The sequence below is a fragment of the Equus przewalskii genome, chromosome 21, assembly GCF_037783145.1.
Source record: "Equus przewalskii isolate Varuska chromosome 21, EquPr2, whole genome shotgun sequence".
Lineage (NCBI taxonomy): Eukaryota > Metazoa > Chordata > Mammalia > Perissodactyla > Equidae > Equus > Equus przewalskii.
The window spans coordinates 40,770,996-40,784,674 of record NC_091851.1 but is presented as its reverse complement, the minus strand read 5'-3'; the positions used below and the strand labels follow the sequence as shown (position 1 = coordinate 40,784,674).

Genomic DNA, 13,679 nt, shown 5'->3' with positions numbered 1-13,679 from the left:
TAACCATTATTCTCCATCTCAGGAAAAGCAAATCCTGTTTGCCTGTCATTATAGAAGGTAGCAAAATCCTTTCCTCCAGTGATTGGTTGTAAACATTCCAGCGCCTTCTGGGAGAAGGCCTCTGTTTCCCATCTTACACCGAAGCCATTTTCCTAGACTAATGTTTTATACACACGGCTCAGATACAATGCAAACTCCCGGCACCCCAAAGGCAACGGGGCATTCGTTTATACTAAATCAGAAGTGTCACCCTTGGCAACCTGCAGCACTGAAACATTTATTCAGTCTTGCATTCCTGGCACTTAGAATTATTTCTTTCATGCCTGATAGCCAAATTACAATATGGCAGGTTTCCCTGGAGCCATAGGATCATTAGTGCCAGCTCACAACATACTTTCAACTGATATGGCATTTCATGTACAGCTGCCAATCAAAAAATGGGATATGCAAATGAGGATGGGAGCCTTGGTGTACAATTCCTGTACCGTGAGCTCCTCACAGATTTCCTTAATGACTAGCAGTCATTCCACTGAGTGGAAGAAGTGGAAAGAACACAGAGGAAAATTCCCCCAGGAAGCTGGTTGCGAGAGCCAGAAGTTTTTACATTTGATTTCCATATTTATTCTCTTTCTTCCTCGCTCTCGTGTGTTTCTAAACAGTGGGCCTAAAAATACTTGAGCCGGGCTTGTTATATAAATACAGAGCCTTGTCATGGCCATTGAGGGTCTCAGGCCACGCCAAGACCTGATGCGTGGGTTTCATCTAAATACGTGACTGTAGGTCCAGCTCCTCCAGTGGCGAGAAGGCAGGCTCATGTACGGGCTGGTGGGGACAGCGGATGAAATATCCTCTGAAAGATGGAGGTGAGGCTGGCTCTTGGGAGCCAAAGTCCTTGCCATGGGGTGGGGGTGTCCAGTGTGACTGCCCCTGCTTTCCTCTCTGCTTTGCTTCCTAGATTCTGGCCTCCAGAGCTTTCTTTTCAGAATCTCAAAAGTTCCGAGCTCCTTCCTGCCTTATGCAGGGATGGGCTTTGTTCCTCCTAGTCATCCCTCGCACCTGGCCCAGCACCGAGGAGGAGGTAAATCACATTGATTGAATGAATGAGCGAAGCTCCTCGCGGACAAGTTATTGCCTAATTGAGAAGACTCTGTTGGGGGTCCCTGGATGAAAACTCAAGGTCTGCCAGTGACCTTAAAAACATCTCTGTGGTGACAGGGGGGTAAGAAAAATATTAGGAACGAACTGTGAGAAAGGCTTGCCATGCCCCGTGAATGGAGAATGGGGTCTCCGGTGTCCCCACGGCTCTGAGCATGGAGCATGTCCTTCACCGTTGTACGGCTGTAATCTGCTTTCCTCCTCCGAGGGAGCATGGGAACCGCCCTGAGGAGCGCAGTGCGAGGGCACATTAGCTTACCTTTTTTCTTCTTGTGGGGTGAAAATATTTCCTTGGCTGGTGTGTGTGTGATACTAACTTCTGAGTTTTCCTTTATTTTTGAGAAGCTGAAATATCCTAGGGCGGTCATCAGACATTCCAACGTGATAAAAATTACTTCTACGAAAGGCTTCTAGCCTTTCTGCTTCCTGTTTCCACATAATGCCTATTACACATGGAATATTTTTCCTGTATCACCAGATCTGGATTGATCCCTTTATTTTTTAATAGGAGAGAATATAATGTCACGTAACTGCAATTTTAGATGTATCCTTTGTTTATGTCTAAAAAACTGATTTGAGGGTGCTCAGTAACGCGGCTACCATGTGGCCCTTCACTGCTTTGTTTTCTGGTCAGGGAGTATTTTCACTTGCAACCAGGTGAAACAGGCATGACGATCATTTTATCAAATTGAACACAGGCCCAGAGAGGTCAAGTCTCTTGCTGAAGTCACACAGCTGGGAAGTGGTGAGGTTGGGACTGTAGATGGCAAATTCAACACACATTTCACAGATACTACTCCCCGGCAGGATTTCGGGAATGTCGTAAAAGTGAGGCCATAAAGAAAGAAGATATGATACGGATGCCCTCTCCACCAACAAATAAAATTGTTAAAAATGCTGTTTTCTAATCTTAATTTGATTTAAGTAAATACGTCTGCATGTGGCTCGAAGCAAATGGCTTTATTCCTGAAGCAGTTTTGGGACTGCACTTCTGCCTGCCTTCGTTCTGGGGTTCCCATCCCGGTCACATCTCTCGCCTGCAGTAATGAATGTCTTCCTTTCTTCCCCCTTCCGTCCCTTCCTGAGATTTGTCTGTAAGCAAGAGCCAGCTCCCAGCTCCCAACTGTGTGCTCCCCACATAAATTTCCCCGTATTTCTGGAAGAAGTCCCTCCACCTCACAGCTCCTCGGGGATCTGGCTGGCTCTCACACCTCCCCTTGGCCGAGGTCACGGGGGCCTTCCCAGGGGCACCATTCGGACGGGTTCAGGTTTCCAAACGAGCAGAAGGGCGGAGAGCTGGGCCTCGGGCGGGATCCCCATGTCGTCCTGAGGAGCGCTCTGGGAAAGCTTCAAATTGCAAAAGTCAGATCTGGCTTCTTTAGAAAGCCTCGGCTTTTTACTTCCCTCCTGACATTATATTAAGGAACAGCTAATCATTTATCATGGTAAACTTCCAGAATTGAAATAACCAGCAAGCTCAAACACATAAATTTAGGAGGAAATGAAAATAGTGCATGTTTTCGGTAAGTAACAAATAGCTATGAAAGCCATAGATTTATCCACCCCATAGAACTTCCAGGGTCCATCCTAGGGTATTCAGGCTGACTGCAGGCTACAAATAAAAATGATGCCTAACATTTGTGTAGTCTTTGTGGTATTCAAAGCATTTTCATAGACGGTCTTTCGAAAGCCCTGTAAAGTAGGGATTAGTTCCCATTTTACAGATAAAGACACTGAAGGCAAGAGAGGAGCAGTGACTTGCCCAAGGCCACAGAACTGGGAAATGGAGAGGCCTATCTTGAACCTAAGCCATGGGATTCGTCCTTCCCCTCATTGCAGGTTGTCTCTGTCCTGAGAGTTTTGGATTTGGGGGTCACATATGCAGTTACTATTAATCTTGTGTGAGTCTGTGGTCCCAGTCTCTGAAGGGCCGAATGATATAACCCAGACAGGAAATTGCAGGCTCGAGGGAGCCATGGAGTACCTGAGAAAGGCCACAGGGCACAAGGAGAGCAACTGGAATAGCATTATCCTGAACCTGCTATTGCTTATCTCACCCGACCTCCCCTCACAGCCTTCTGTGCTGCTCAAGCCCCCCACACTCACCCACACCTTAGCACCCTGCGTTGTGTTGGCTCACATGGTGGGATAACATTGTGATGATTCATTGATTTTTTTCCCCCCTTCTCCAGGTCTTTTAACCCCTGTGAATGTTGCCCATTTCATTGGGGTTCCGTCACTGAGGAACCAAGATCCTAGCATAAACAATGGATTTGATAAAATACTTTCTGAGCCAGTCTTTGTCCTCACTCATCCCCAACCCCAGCACCGGAGGTGGAAGGAAAGGTCAGGCTTTGGGGAAGGAAAGCATCTCAGGAAAGAGGAGAGAAAGACGCTGGGGCAGGTCTCTGAGGAGTGCTCTGAAGTTTGACTCCCTCCCCTGTGGGGTTAGATCTAGGGAGGGAATGAAAGAATGCCCCCAGGAAAACTTGAGGGTCAAAAGGAGAGCATCCCCTGCAGCCCTGGGAAGCCCCTCAGAGCCCCATCCTCTCCTGCAGTGTGAGCCAGCCCTGTCTTGATTTTCATGGTATTTGAGCAGCTTTTGGAAACAGCCAAGCTTCCCTTGTCCCCAAGAAGAGCAGAGAATTCAGCTGAGAAGAAAGAGCTGGCTGACATAGGTAAGTCTTAACGTATGAGACATTGTTAATTTGTGAAAATTGCTGCCGCATGGAAGCCAACTGCTAAAGTGAGTGATGGTGGTAAAGAGAAAGGAGAAAACCATCTAGAAAATCAAAGATTGATGGAGAGGATTTTGTGTGGTACTAGTATCCTTAAAGATTTTGCAACGTATCTTTTGGATAATCAAGGGTCTGCTATGTACTAATTCTCTCCGAAGAAGAATGAGGAAAAATTAGCATGTACTGTGGACTGGCTTCATGCTTGGTATTTTACACACATTATCTGCATTCTCTGATTTAATCACCAGTTGGAGGTGGGAATCATTATTCTCATTTTCCAGATGATACAGCCAAGGCTTAGTGGATAAACGAGTCACACAAAATCACGTAGCTATTCAGTGATGCATCCTGGATTAGCATCACTCACACAACATTCTGCATGTCATGGGCTGGAAATAGAATCTGAATTGGTGAGACCAGCATATTCATCACTATAGTATCTCTTTTATTATAAATGTTTCCTAGTTTTTTGGGATAGAGAAGATTTCCTAATAAAACTAATATAATAAAAATTATTGTATACTATATAAATATAATAATATATAATGATAATAATATTATGGTTATTACCATTATTAAAAATAAAGATGTACACAACTCTGCTCTCTTGAACCATCCCCAAATTAATCCCTCTTAAATATGCAGAAAGGGGTTACCTGCTTCTCCAGTTAAGTCTTGGCAATGAAGTTGATTTTTCAAGAATGTCATAATCAAACCAATCAATTGGATAATCAACCTAGATAATCTAAGATTGAAAAATGAATTCTGCATCCCCACCAGCTACCCCCATATATTTTCATCGGATTTTATTAAATAAAGGATGCAGACTCCTTTTGCATTGTATGTTAGAAATAGTCACAGCTCTGCGACAGAACAGAGCTTTGCAGCCCTCTGTCATCGGGAAACAGGCTTCATGAATTTTACCATGTCTGAGAGCTATCCATATGTTCCATTATTTCCCTAATCGTCTTTTCAGAAAAATTAACATACTTTTAAAAAACTTCACCTCATTTAGTTATACAAAATAGTACATAATTGCTAAAGAAAATCTTTTTTCCTCTCATATTACCTAAAATCACCTCTACTGCAGATAGTAGTAGGAGACCCACATTTTTGGAAATACCAGAATGGAAGAATTTAGCGTAGTTTTCGATAAAACTTTCATCACACACACACACACACACACACACACACTCTTTATCAACCTACAAGTTAGACTCCCCTCAAAGTTGGTGACACTGATGTTGAAATGACCTAAATGACATTCACTGGGTAAGCAGACACAGATTATACTGTCCATTTTGGTAACCGGTTTCTCAAAAGTAGTTTTCGGCAGCCTTTGCTGCGCACTGTCTGTCCCAGCCCTTTCTCCACGGTTTGCTACATTTGTGACACCTCAGTGATTTTTCTGCTTTGCCTTCTGACCTTCCATGAGGGAAATCTATGGCAAGATCATAAAGCCTGTAGAAGGAAGAGGATTTTAATCACAGATGTCTTGGATAATTATTAACCAGCAAGCCCCTTGGAAGAAAGCCATTTTTTCCCGTAGACTCTTGGGGTTGTTTTGACTTTTCCCCCCGCGGTGTCAAAGGTGTCCCTTAGAAACTTTCCCGTTTGATTTAATTGCTGTTTAATTCCTAAAACATTGCTTCAATTAGACATCCTGATTTATGGCACCATTGGGCTTCTCTTGGCAAAGACGTCCCAGGAGGCTGTCCACTTCTAATTGACTGATTTTAAACAAGCTCATCTCTTCTGCTCTGAGAATGTCTGACTGTGCTTAGGAGCATCGGAAATATTATATCCTTGAGTTCGTGTCAGGTTACTTTCCGAGACTCAAAATTAACCTAATAGTTTGAATGGCAACTTAATCAATTTACTCACTCATTCTATGTTTATTGAAGGCCTTTTACGTGGTAAGCACTGTCCTAGGTGAGAGAGATGGAAAAAAGCAAAGCTAAAGAATAAACAAAAAAATCACACAGTACCTGTCTGCCCCATGTCGTTAGTCCAGTATTTGAGTAGCCAGAGTGAGATAGGAAACATTGAATCCAGTGTTTCCCGAGAAAGAATAATTTGTTTACTGTCTTCACAACTTTCCATATTCTTGATCATCTCTGATATTATTTTCTTTAGTAAGTTTATTTACATCAATTCACTTTTAAAAAATGTAAATACCGTCTTTAGCTTGTCTTTAGCAGCATCTGTGAAGTAATAGGTTCCATGTGGCAGTTAGAGTTTTAAAATACATATTAAAATTAATTTTATAATACATAAATGGGCAATCCAAATAAAAAGTATTCATTAATTACACTACCTAAAATCTCACTTATTACAGAGGTGTACGTTTTATATTTTGGAAAACACTGGTTTAATCCTCAAATGCATTAATTGAAGTCCCAGGATGAGAAAAGGACTGGACAGGGGTTTAACTTTGTCATGAACGTTCAGAGTCTTAACAGGGAGGCAAACCTGTTGGGACCTAAAAGTAAAAGGTCAGTATCAATTTGAAGAGTTTACTTTGGCCTTCCAGCTTCAGATGTGGGAGATTTTGAAGGAAGTTTTCCTTCACTAATATTGCATCTTTGGTCTCTGCATTATGTCCTAGTATTTTTAGCTTTGAAACAGAATACCTGGAGAAAGCTGGAGTTTCTCTCATCTTAGGATATTTTTGTACAAATGGAGAATATATTTGAGGTAGTCATCAAATCCAGAAATGGGCAAACTATGGCCCATGGGATATGGCCAGTAGCCTGTTTTTGTAAGTAAAGTTTGATTAGAACACAACCAAACCCACTCATTTATGAATTGTCTATAGCTGTAACAACACAGTTGAGCAGTTGCAACAGAGATGGTAAGGGCTGCAAAGCCTATAGCATTTACTATCTAGCCCTTATAGAACAGGTTTGCTGACCTCTATAATTGATAGATTCTGACCAAACAAGGAAGTGCCAAGGAATAGTCTTACTTCCGAGCTACTGAGAGAGCCCCGTTTGCCTGGGAACCTTTAGAGGGCCACACGAGGATGTAGGACTCCCCAACATGCTAAGAGTCTGCAAGAAGAAGGCACAACTAACTACGATGTGAGGCACTCATCTTTCAACTGGGATGAAGGTCCCATTCACAGGTTTTCTCCTTCTCTGTCCCATCCTGTGGGATGTTTTGCTGGTGTGAAGAGAGAAATGATAATGTTCTTGAAAGGGATTATAAAATGTCACTCTGTGAGAACAAGACCTTGACTTCCACAAGCCTTGGTCAAAATATATACTTTTGAGCTGAACTTGTGATGACTTCTTGGCTATTTCCATGAGGCCAAGGACATCATGTTTTCAGTAAAGTGCACTGTGATTCTGTGAGGCATACTGACCCATGGCATCTCTGGAAGAATAAAGATGGTCGCAAATTCTTTGTTATTCCTACTTCCACTCTTTTTGAATCTAGCCTAGGCCTGTGACTCACTTTGACCAACAGAATACAACAAAAGTGACTTCCATCTAGGTCATAAGACACTTTGCAACTTCTGTGGTTCTTTTAGAATGTCTGTGTGGGGAAAGTCAGTACCACATAAGAGGTTTTACCACCCCGAGACCTCCACATTGTGAGGAAGCTGAACTAGCCACATAGGGAGGCTGGAGAGAGAGGGAGGAGAGAGAGAGAGGGAGAGAGAAATAGAAGAGATGCCAAGCTAGTTCCAAGCTGCTCCAACCATCCCAGCTGAGATGCCAGACATCAGTGGAAAAGTCCAGCTTGGATATTCATCCCAGGAAAGACTTCAGGTGACTGTAGCCCCAGCTGTCATCTGTCTGCAACCGTATGAGTGACCCCAAGTGAGAACCACTATCTGAGTCAGGTCAACTCCTAAACTGTGGGAGGTAACAATAAATTACTTTTTTAAGCTACTAAGTTTTGAGGAGGTTTGTTATGCAGCAATAGATCACCAGAATGTCCTCGTTATTCCGAGGTCCTAAGGAGTCCCAGAAGATGGTGGGATCTGCCAGCAGTAGCCAGCAGTCATTTCAACACATAGTTCCTGCTCATGTCTCCAGCCCAATTTAACACCACTCTTTCTATTGCTTACTATTAGGATGACCCATTCATCTTGGTTTGCCAGGACTTTCCCAGTTTCAGCACTGCAAGCCCCGCATCCTGGGAAACCCCTGAGTCTGGAGCAAACCAGAACAGTTGGTCCCCCGATTTACTACACATTAGCCCCGGTGACTTTCTTCTCTTCCTCAAATCCATCAAGTTCCTTCACACCTTGGAGCCTTAGTACGTGTTTGTATCCCTTCCTCATTTGGCTAACTTCTCTCCAAACCTCATCTTCTCAGAGCAGTCTTCTCTAACTTCCAAGACTAGGAAATATAGACTCTTGTTAACACAGACTCTTACAACACTTTCTACTTCTTAGTAACACCAAACTCGATTGCCAATTATTTATGTATTTATCTGATGAATATCTTCTCCTCTGCTAGTTGATGAGATTCAAGCCTATGAAGATTGTGTTTGTTCTTGTTGCTGTTATCATATCAGTATTGGCATAGGAGGCACTCAATAAATGAAAGAATAAATGAACGAAAGAAGACAAAGTGGCAAAGCTGGTGAGTAGCCAGAACTACAGTTTATGTCTCATTTGGAGGGAAAAGGCAGAAAGGGTCAGAACTGCTCAATCCTTTTGGTAAGGTGATGACCTGATTTGATCCAGGTGCCAGGGCCAGGGCGGGAAACATGATGTCAGTGCACAACAGTGTTTCCCAATGGTTCTAACAAAGGCAAATGGCAATTTACAATTGTCTAATATTCTATCTGGTGGTCTGGATGTCATGGGAAGGGAAAACCCCATGGTTTCCTGGGATGGGAAAACGAGCAGTTCTGTTGCTCCAGTGCACGGCTTCCAGTAATTGCTTGTCTGTGCGCTTTCTCGTGCTTCTCTTCCTTGGTAGGTTCAAAGGAGACAGAAGTGCAGTGATGACTAATGGGAGGTTCTAGGAAGATTTATTGGACAATTATCAATGTTTTTACTCACTCAACTTTCCTTTAGTAAGTCATTATTTCATTTGGGGAATAAGTACCACTCATATCACCCCTCAGATCCTGTCATTTCATCTCCTTGCTTTATGCTAGTTTGTCGCCTTGATTTGTAGAAGTATATAGACTGTGGATCGGAAGAATTTCTCACGAAATGAATTTGAGTTTTATTCTTCTGTCATTTTCATACTCATGCAGATAAGAGTTGATATAATTCTGTGTTTTTCAAACTGCGATCATTTGTGGGCCACCTTCACTATTTGTGCCATATTCTAGAACCTATTTTATTATTATCCCCTTTTAAAAATTGACTAGGTTTTTTTTTAAGTTAGTCTCACCCCCAGGTCATAATCCGTGTAATCATGGGTGATGGGCTGGTGTGTGCATATCTATGTGTACCTGTGCACATGTGCATGTATATGAATATAATTCTCAGTGAAATAAATGCCTGAAAATTATAATTTAAAAATATGCTCATAAAAGCCATAATTTCATGAATTATGACTTGGAATAAAGCTATGTTAAAAAGTAGGTTTTTTCCAACTTAAAATAATCCTGTTGGTATATGTAGTGTAAATACCACACTTTGGGAAACAGGGATGTAGTCCAAGGTGATCTGGTCTCCTTCTAACGGGAAGCCAACTGGGAACTGCTGCTGCAACACGAGCCTGTGGCCCAGGAAGAATCTTTTCCAGGCTTCACTTGAACCCACCCGGATCCTCGTTCCAGAAGTCTGGTGCTATTCACCTGCAGCTCTGACTTTATAAAAATCTCACTCACACAATCTTAGCAACATCCCTGACTCATGGCTTTCTCTCAGATTCCACCATCAGCCAAGCCTCCAGCAAATCCTGTTGGCTCAGACTTAAAATATGTCCCGAATCTTGCTGTTTCTCGTGACTTCCAACCTACTGTAAGTTATCATCATCTCTCTTTGGGTTGACTACCTTGTCCTTCTAACTGGTTTCCCCGTTTCCATTGGGTTGAAAGTATAAGAACAGGAAAGCCATTTTTAGTTGGTTATTATGTACTGGATACAAGTAAACTCTCATTAGGAAATAAGAAAGGCAATTTAAATATTTAAAACACTTGGAACACAAATGGTAGAATAAAAAAGACCAAAATGATTCGATGGCTTCATAATAACATCTCAGGTCAAAATCAGATAGCCTCTTTTAAAATCCCACTGAACACATTTTCTTCATAATTTGTCATCTGTCTTAGACATAGCATACAGGGTGATTTTAAATTGATATGATATAAGAATAAATACCAAACCAGTCAAAGAAGTCAGCAAATGTTCAGAATTATAGAAAACCATAGAAATGGGCTATAATTGCATCATTATCTAATCTCCTTACTTTTGAATACCTTTGCTAAGAATGGACTCACTCATCTTATGTCATTTTCTTTTCTTGTGAACTTTTCCATTTTCTCACAAGAACAAGACATCCATATTTTAGGGTTGGCTGTATTTTGTCGTGCAAAGCAGTAAAAAGACTCATCAGAAATGTGATGGAAGGGAAACTCAAGAAGAACAGTAGTTAGAAAAGGCCATAAAGGAACATGAGTGAAAAAGCGTGGAGGACTTTTCTTAAAATTCTTTATTCCCTGGGATGAAGAAAGTGAAAAAGTGGACTGGTTTTCTGCCCTGAAGGCTCTCTGTCGTGATTCCTATAGGGAGCTTTTCCGAGGGGTCCACTGGAGCTTGAAGTCTAGAAGTGAGGAGAAACCAAGTTTAAAAATGTCAGAGGAAATAAAGCCTTTTTTCTCCTGAAATAGTTTACCACTAATGACATTTTCAAGTTGCTGCTGAACTTTAATTTGGTATGGATGTTTGGAAGTTGATACAAACTTTCCTTAAGGAAGTGGCTGACCAGCACTGACTCTCAAGGAAAGCTAGAAAAATTAGAGTCACAGAGTCAGGAAGATGGAGGGGACCTTATTGGTAGTAGAATCTGTACTGGATTGAATAGAGTGGCCCCCAAGTTCATGACCATTGGATAGGGTGGTCCTAATCCAATGACTGGTATCCTTATAAGAAGAGGAGAGGACATAGAGACACACAGGGTAGGAGGAGGCAGAGTTTGAGTGATGATACAGCGATGAGCCAAGGAACATGAAGAATTGCCGGGAGCCAGCAGAAAGTTAGGAAGAGCGAAGGGAGGACCCTTCCCTGGAGCCTTCTAAGGGAGTGAGTCCCTGCTGACAGCTTGTCTTCAGACTTCCAGCCTCCAGAACTGTGAGAGAAGAAATTTCTTTGTTATGCCACCCAATGTGTGGTCCTTTGTGTGACAGCCCTAGGAAACTTCCAGCACTCGTCCGAAGAACAGTGTGTGCCTGACTTGCTCTTGGTGTGAGGGCCAAGACAAACCAGTCTGGCAGCCCATACCAGCTCTCTTCCACTTATTGTTCTCTTCCTGGAGAGATGGGCATCCTAAACTTTGCAGAATAGGTTTTAATCATTGTATGCTTCCCAGATTTCCAGGCCAGAATCTCCATCCCGAAGAATTCGTAATAGAGGCCATACCCATCTGTAGTGGATTGAACTGAGTCCTCCCGAAAGATATGTTCAGGTCCTAACTGGTGGTACCTGTGGAGGGTGCCTTATTTGGAAATAGGGTCTTTGCAGATGTGACTAAATTAAGATGAGGTCACATTAGATTAGGTGGGCTCTAAATCCCATGACTGCTGTCCTTACAGAAGCAGAGAAGACACAGAGACACGAAGAGAAGAAGGCCACGGGAATGAAGGAGGAGGCAGAAGTTGGAGTGAGGCAGCTGCAATCTAAGGAATGCTGGAAGCTGGAAGAGACAGGAAAGGGTCTTCCGCGAGAGCCTTCAGAAGGGGCGTGGCCCTGCCAACACCTTCATTTCAAACTTCTGGCCTCCAGACCTGGAAGAGAATTCATTTCTGTTGTTTGGAGCCACCCAGTTTGTGGTCATATGTTATGGGAGCCCTGGGAAACCAAGACACCATCTTTCAGCCAAACCCAGCCCACGAAAGCGTTCTGCGGGCTCAGAGAGCGTTGTTTTTTGAATACTGAAATAGTTGCTAATGTTTACAAATGGGAAGATTTCACATAACAACCGTGATTTCTGTTTTTTCTTGAAAAACCCAAGGAGGTGACAGTCACCCTGGGATTTCTTTCCCGTGTGGTGCCCACGTTGCTGAGTGGAGCTGCCTCTTTATAAAGAGCTGCCCAGTCCAGCTGTGCGTCCTGTCACTTCTCGAGGCCGGGTCTGCTGGCCCCGTTTATGGCACCTGCCTGCCCTCTTCGCCCTTTTAGGCCTGCCTTGACTCAGGATTCTTTTAAACTGTTCTCCTCGTTTTAGAGACTAGAAAAGTGAAACCCAGAAATAGAAATTCCCTGCCTCGTGTCACCCAGCGTGTCTGTGACAGGGGAGGGCTGGGCACCCGCGCTTCCTACTGTACCGTGCCACCTCCACCCACAGAATGCCGCAAGATGTTTCTGAGAGCAGACATCCAGATTTCTAGATTTCACAGACCAGCTTCAAAAAACTTCAAGGAACTGACAAAGAGTTTTCAACATTTTATTTTGCTGAGAAAGAATGTTAAAAAAAAATACTACCTTTGCCATCTTTTTATTAAAAAAGGTGATTCTGGGGCTGGCCCCGTGGCCGAGTGGTTAAGTTCGCGCGCTCCGCGGCAGGCGGCCCAGTGTTTCATTGGTTCGAATCCTGGGCGCGGACATGACACTGTTCATCAAACCACGCTGAGGCGGCGTCCCACATGCCACAACTGGAAGGACCCACAACAAAGAATATACAACTATGTACTGGGGGGCTTTGGGGAGAAAAAGGAAAAAATAAAATCTTTTTTAAAAAAAAAAAAAGTGATTCTAGGGGCTGGCCCCGTGGCCGAGTGGTTAAGTTCGCATGCTCTGCTGCAGGCAGCCCAGTGTTTCATTGGTTCGAATCCTGGGCGCGGACATGACACTGTTCATCAAACCACGCTGAGGCGGCGTCCCACATGCCACAACTGGAAGGACCCACAACGAAGAACATACAGCTATGCACCAGGGGGCTTTGGGGAGAAAAAGGAAAAAAAAATAAAATCTTTTGGAAAAAAAAAAAGTGATTCTATCACCAACAAAACAGGAAACACACAAGCTGAGTAAAAACAAAAATTGTGTTGGTTCAAACAGGCTTTTCACGACATCCTCTCAAACCTCACCTCGCTCCTTCTGCTCGCCTCCGTGGTCGCTCTGCCCTGCACCGGTCTCTGTGCCATTCTTTGAACACACAAGGTCATTCCTGCCTTGGGGACTTTCATTTATGGTTCCCTTTCTCCGAAACACCTTTCCCCGACATCTTTGAGGCTCACTTCCTCAAATCACTCAAGTCTTTCCTGAAATGTCACTTCCTCAACGGATCTTCCCTCACACTACTGCATTCTCCATGCCCCATGCATGCTTTTCTCTTTTTATTATTATTATTATTATTATTTTGTGTGCCTGTGTATGTGTGTGTGTGTGTGAGGAAGATTGGCCCTGAGCTAACATCTGTTGTCAATCTTCCTCTTTTTGCTTGAGGAAGATTGGCCCTGAGCTAACATCTAGGCCCATGTTCCTCTATTTTTTATGTGGGATGCTGCCACAGCCCAGCTTGACAAGCAGCACTGGGTCTGCATCTTGGGTCTGAACCCATGAACCCCAGGCTGCCAGAGCAGAGCTTTGAACTTAACCACTACGCCACCACGCCGGCTCCTATGCATGCTTTTCTTTGGACACTTATCACC

At 43.3% G+C, this 13,679-nt stretch overlaps 1 protein-coding gene across 7 annotated transcripts in view; it reads right to left on the bottom strand.

Moving 5' to 3' along the window:
* Positions 1–13,679, bottom strand: part of TSHZ2 (teashirt zinc finger homeobox 2) — a 439,178-nt gene that overhangs the window by 72,179 nt on the left and 353,320 nt on the right. Inside the window, exon 3 of one of the 7 annotated variants that reach the window (XM_070589582.1) lies at positions 12,459–12,965. The exons of 5 other annotated variants lie outside the window; for them this stretch is intronic. Coding sequence is in view for 1 of the 2 variants with exons in the window: in XM_070589580.1 (XP_070445681.1) it covers positions 12,808–12,965 (158 nt within the window). In the remaining variant the exon portion in view is untranslated. Of the gene's footprint in view, positions 1–12,458; positions 12,966–13,679 lie in introns of those variants that run through there. One more of the 7 variants, XM_070589580.1, reaches the window with a different exon arrangement.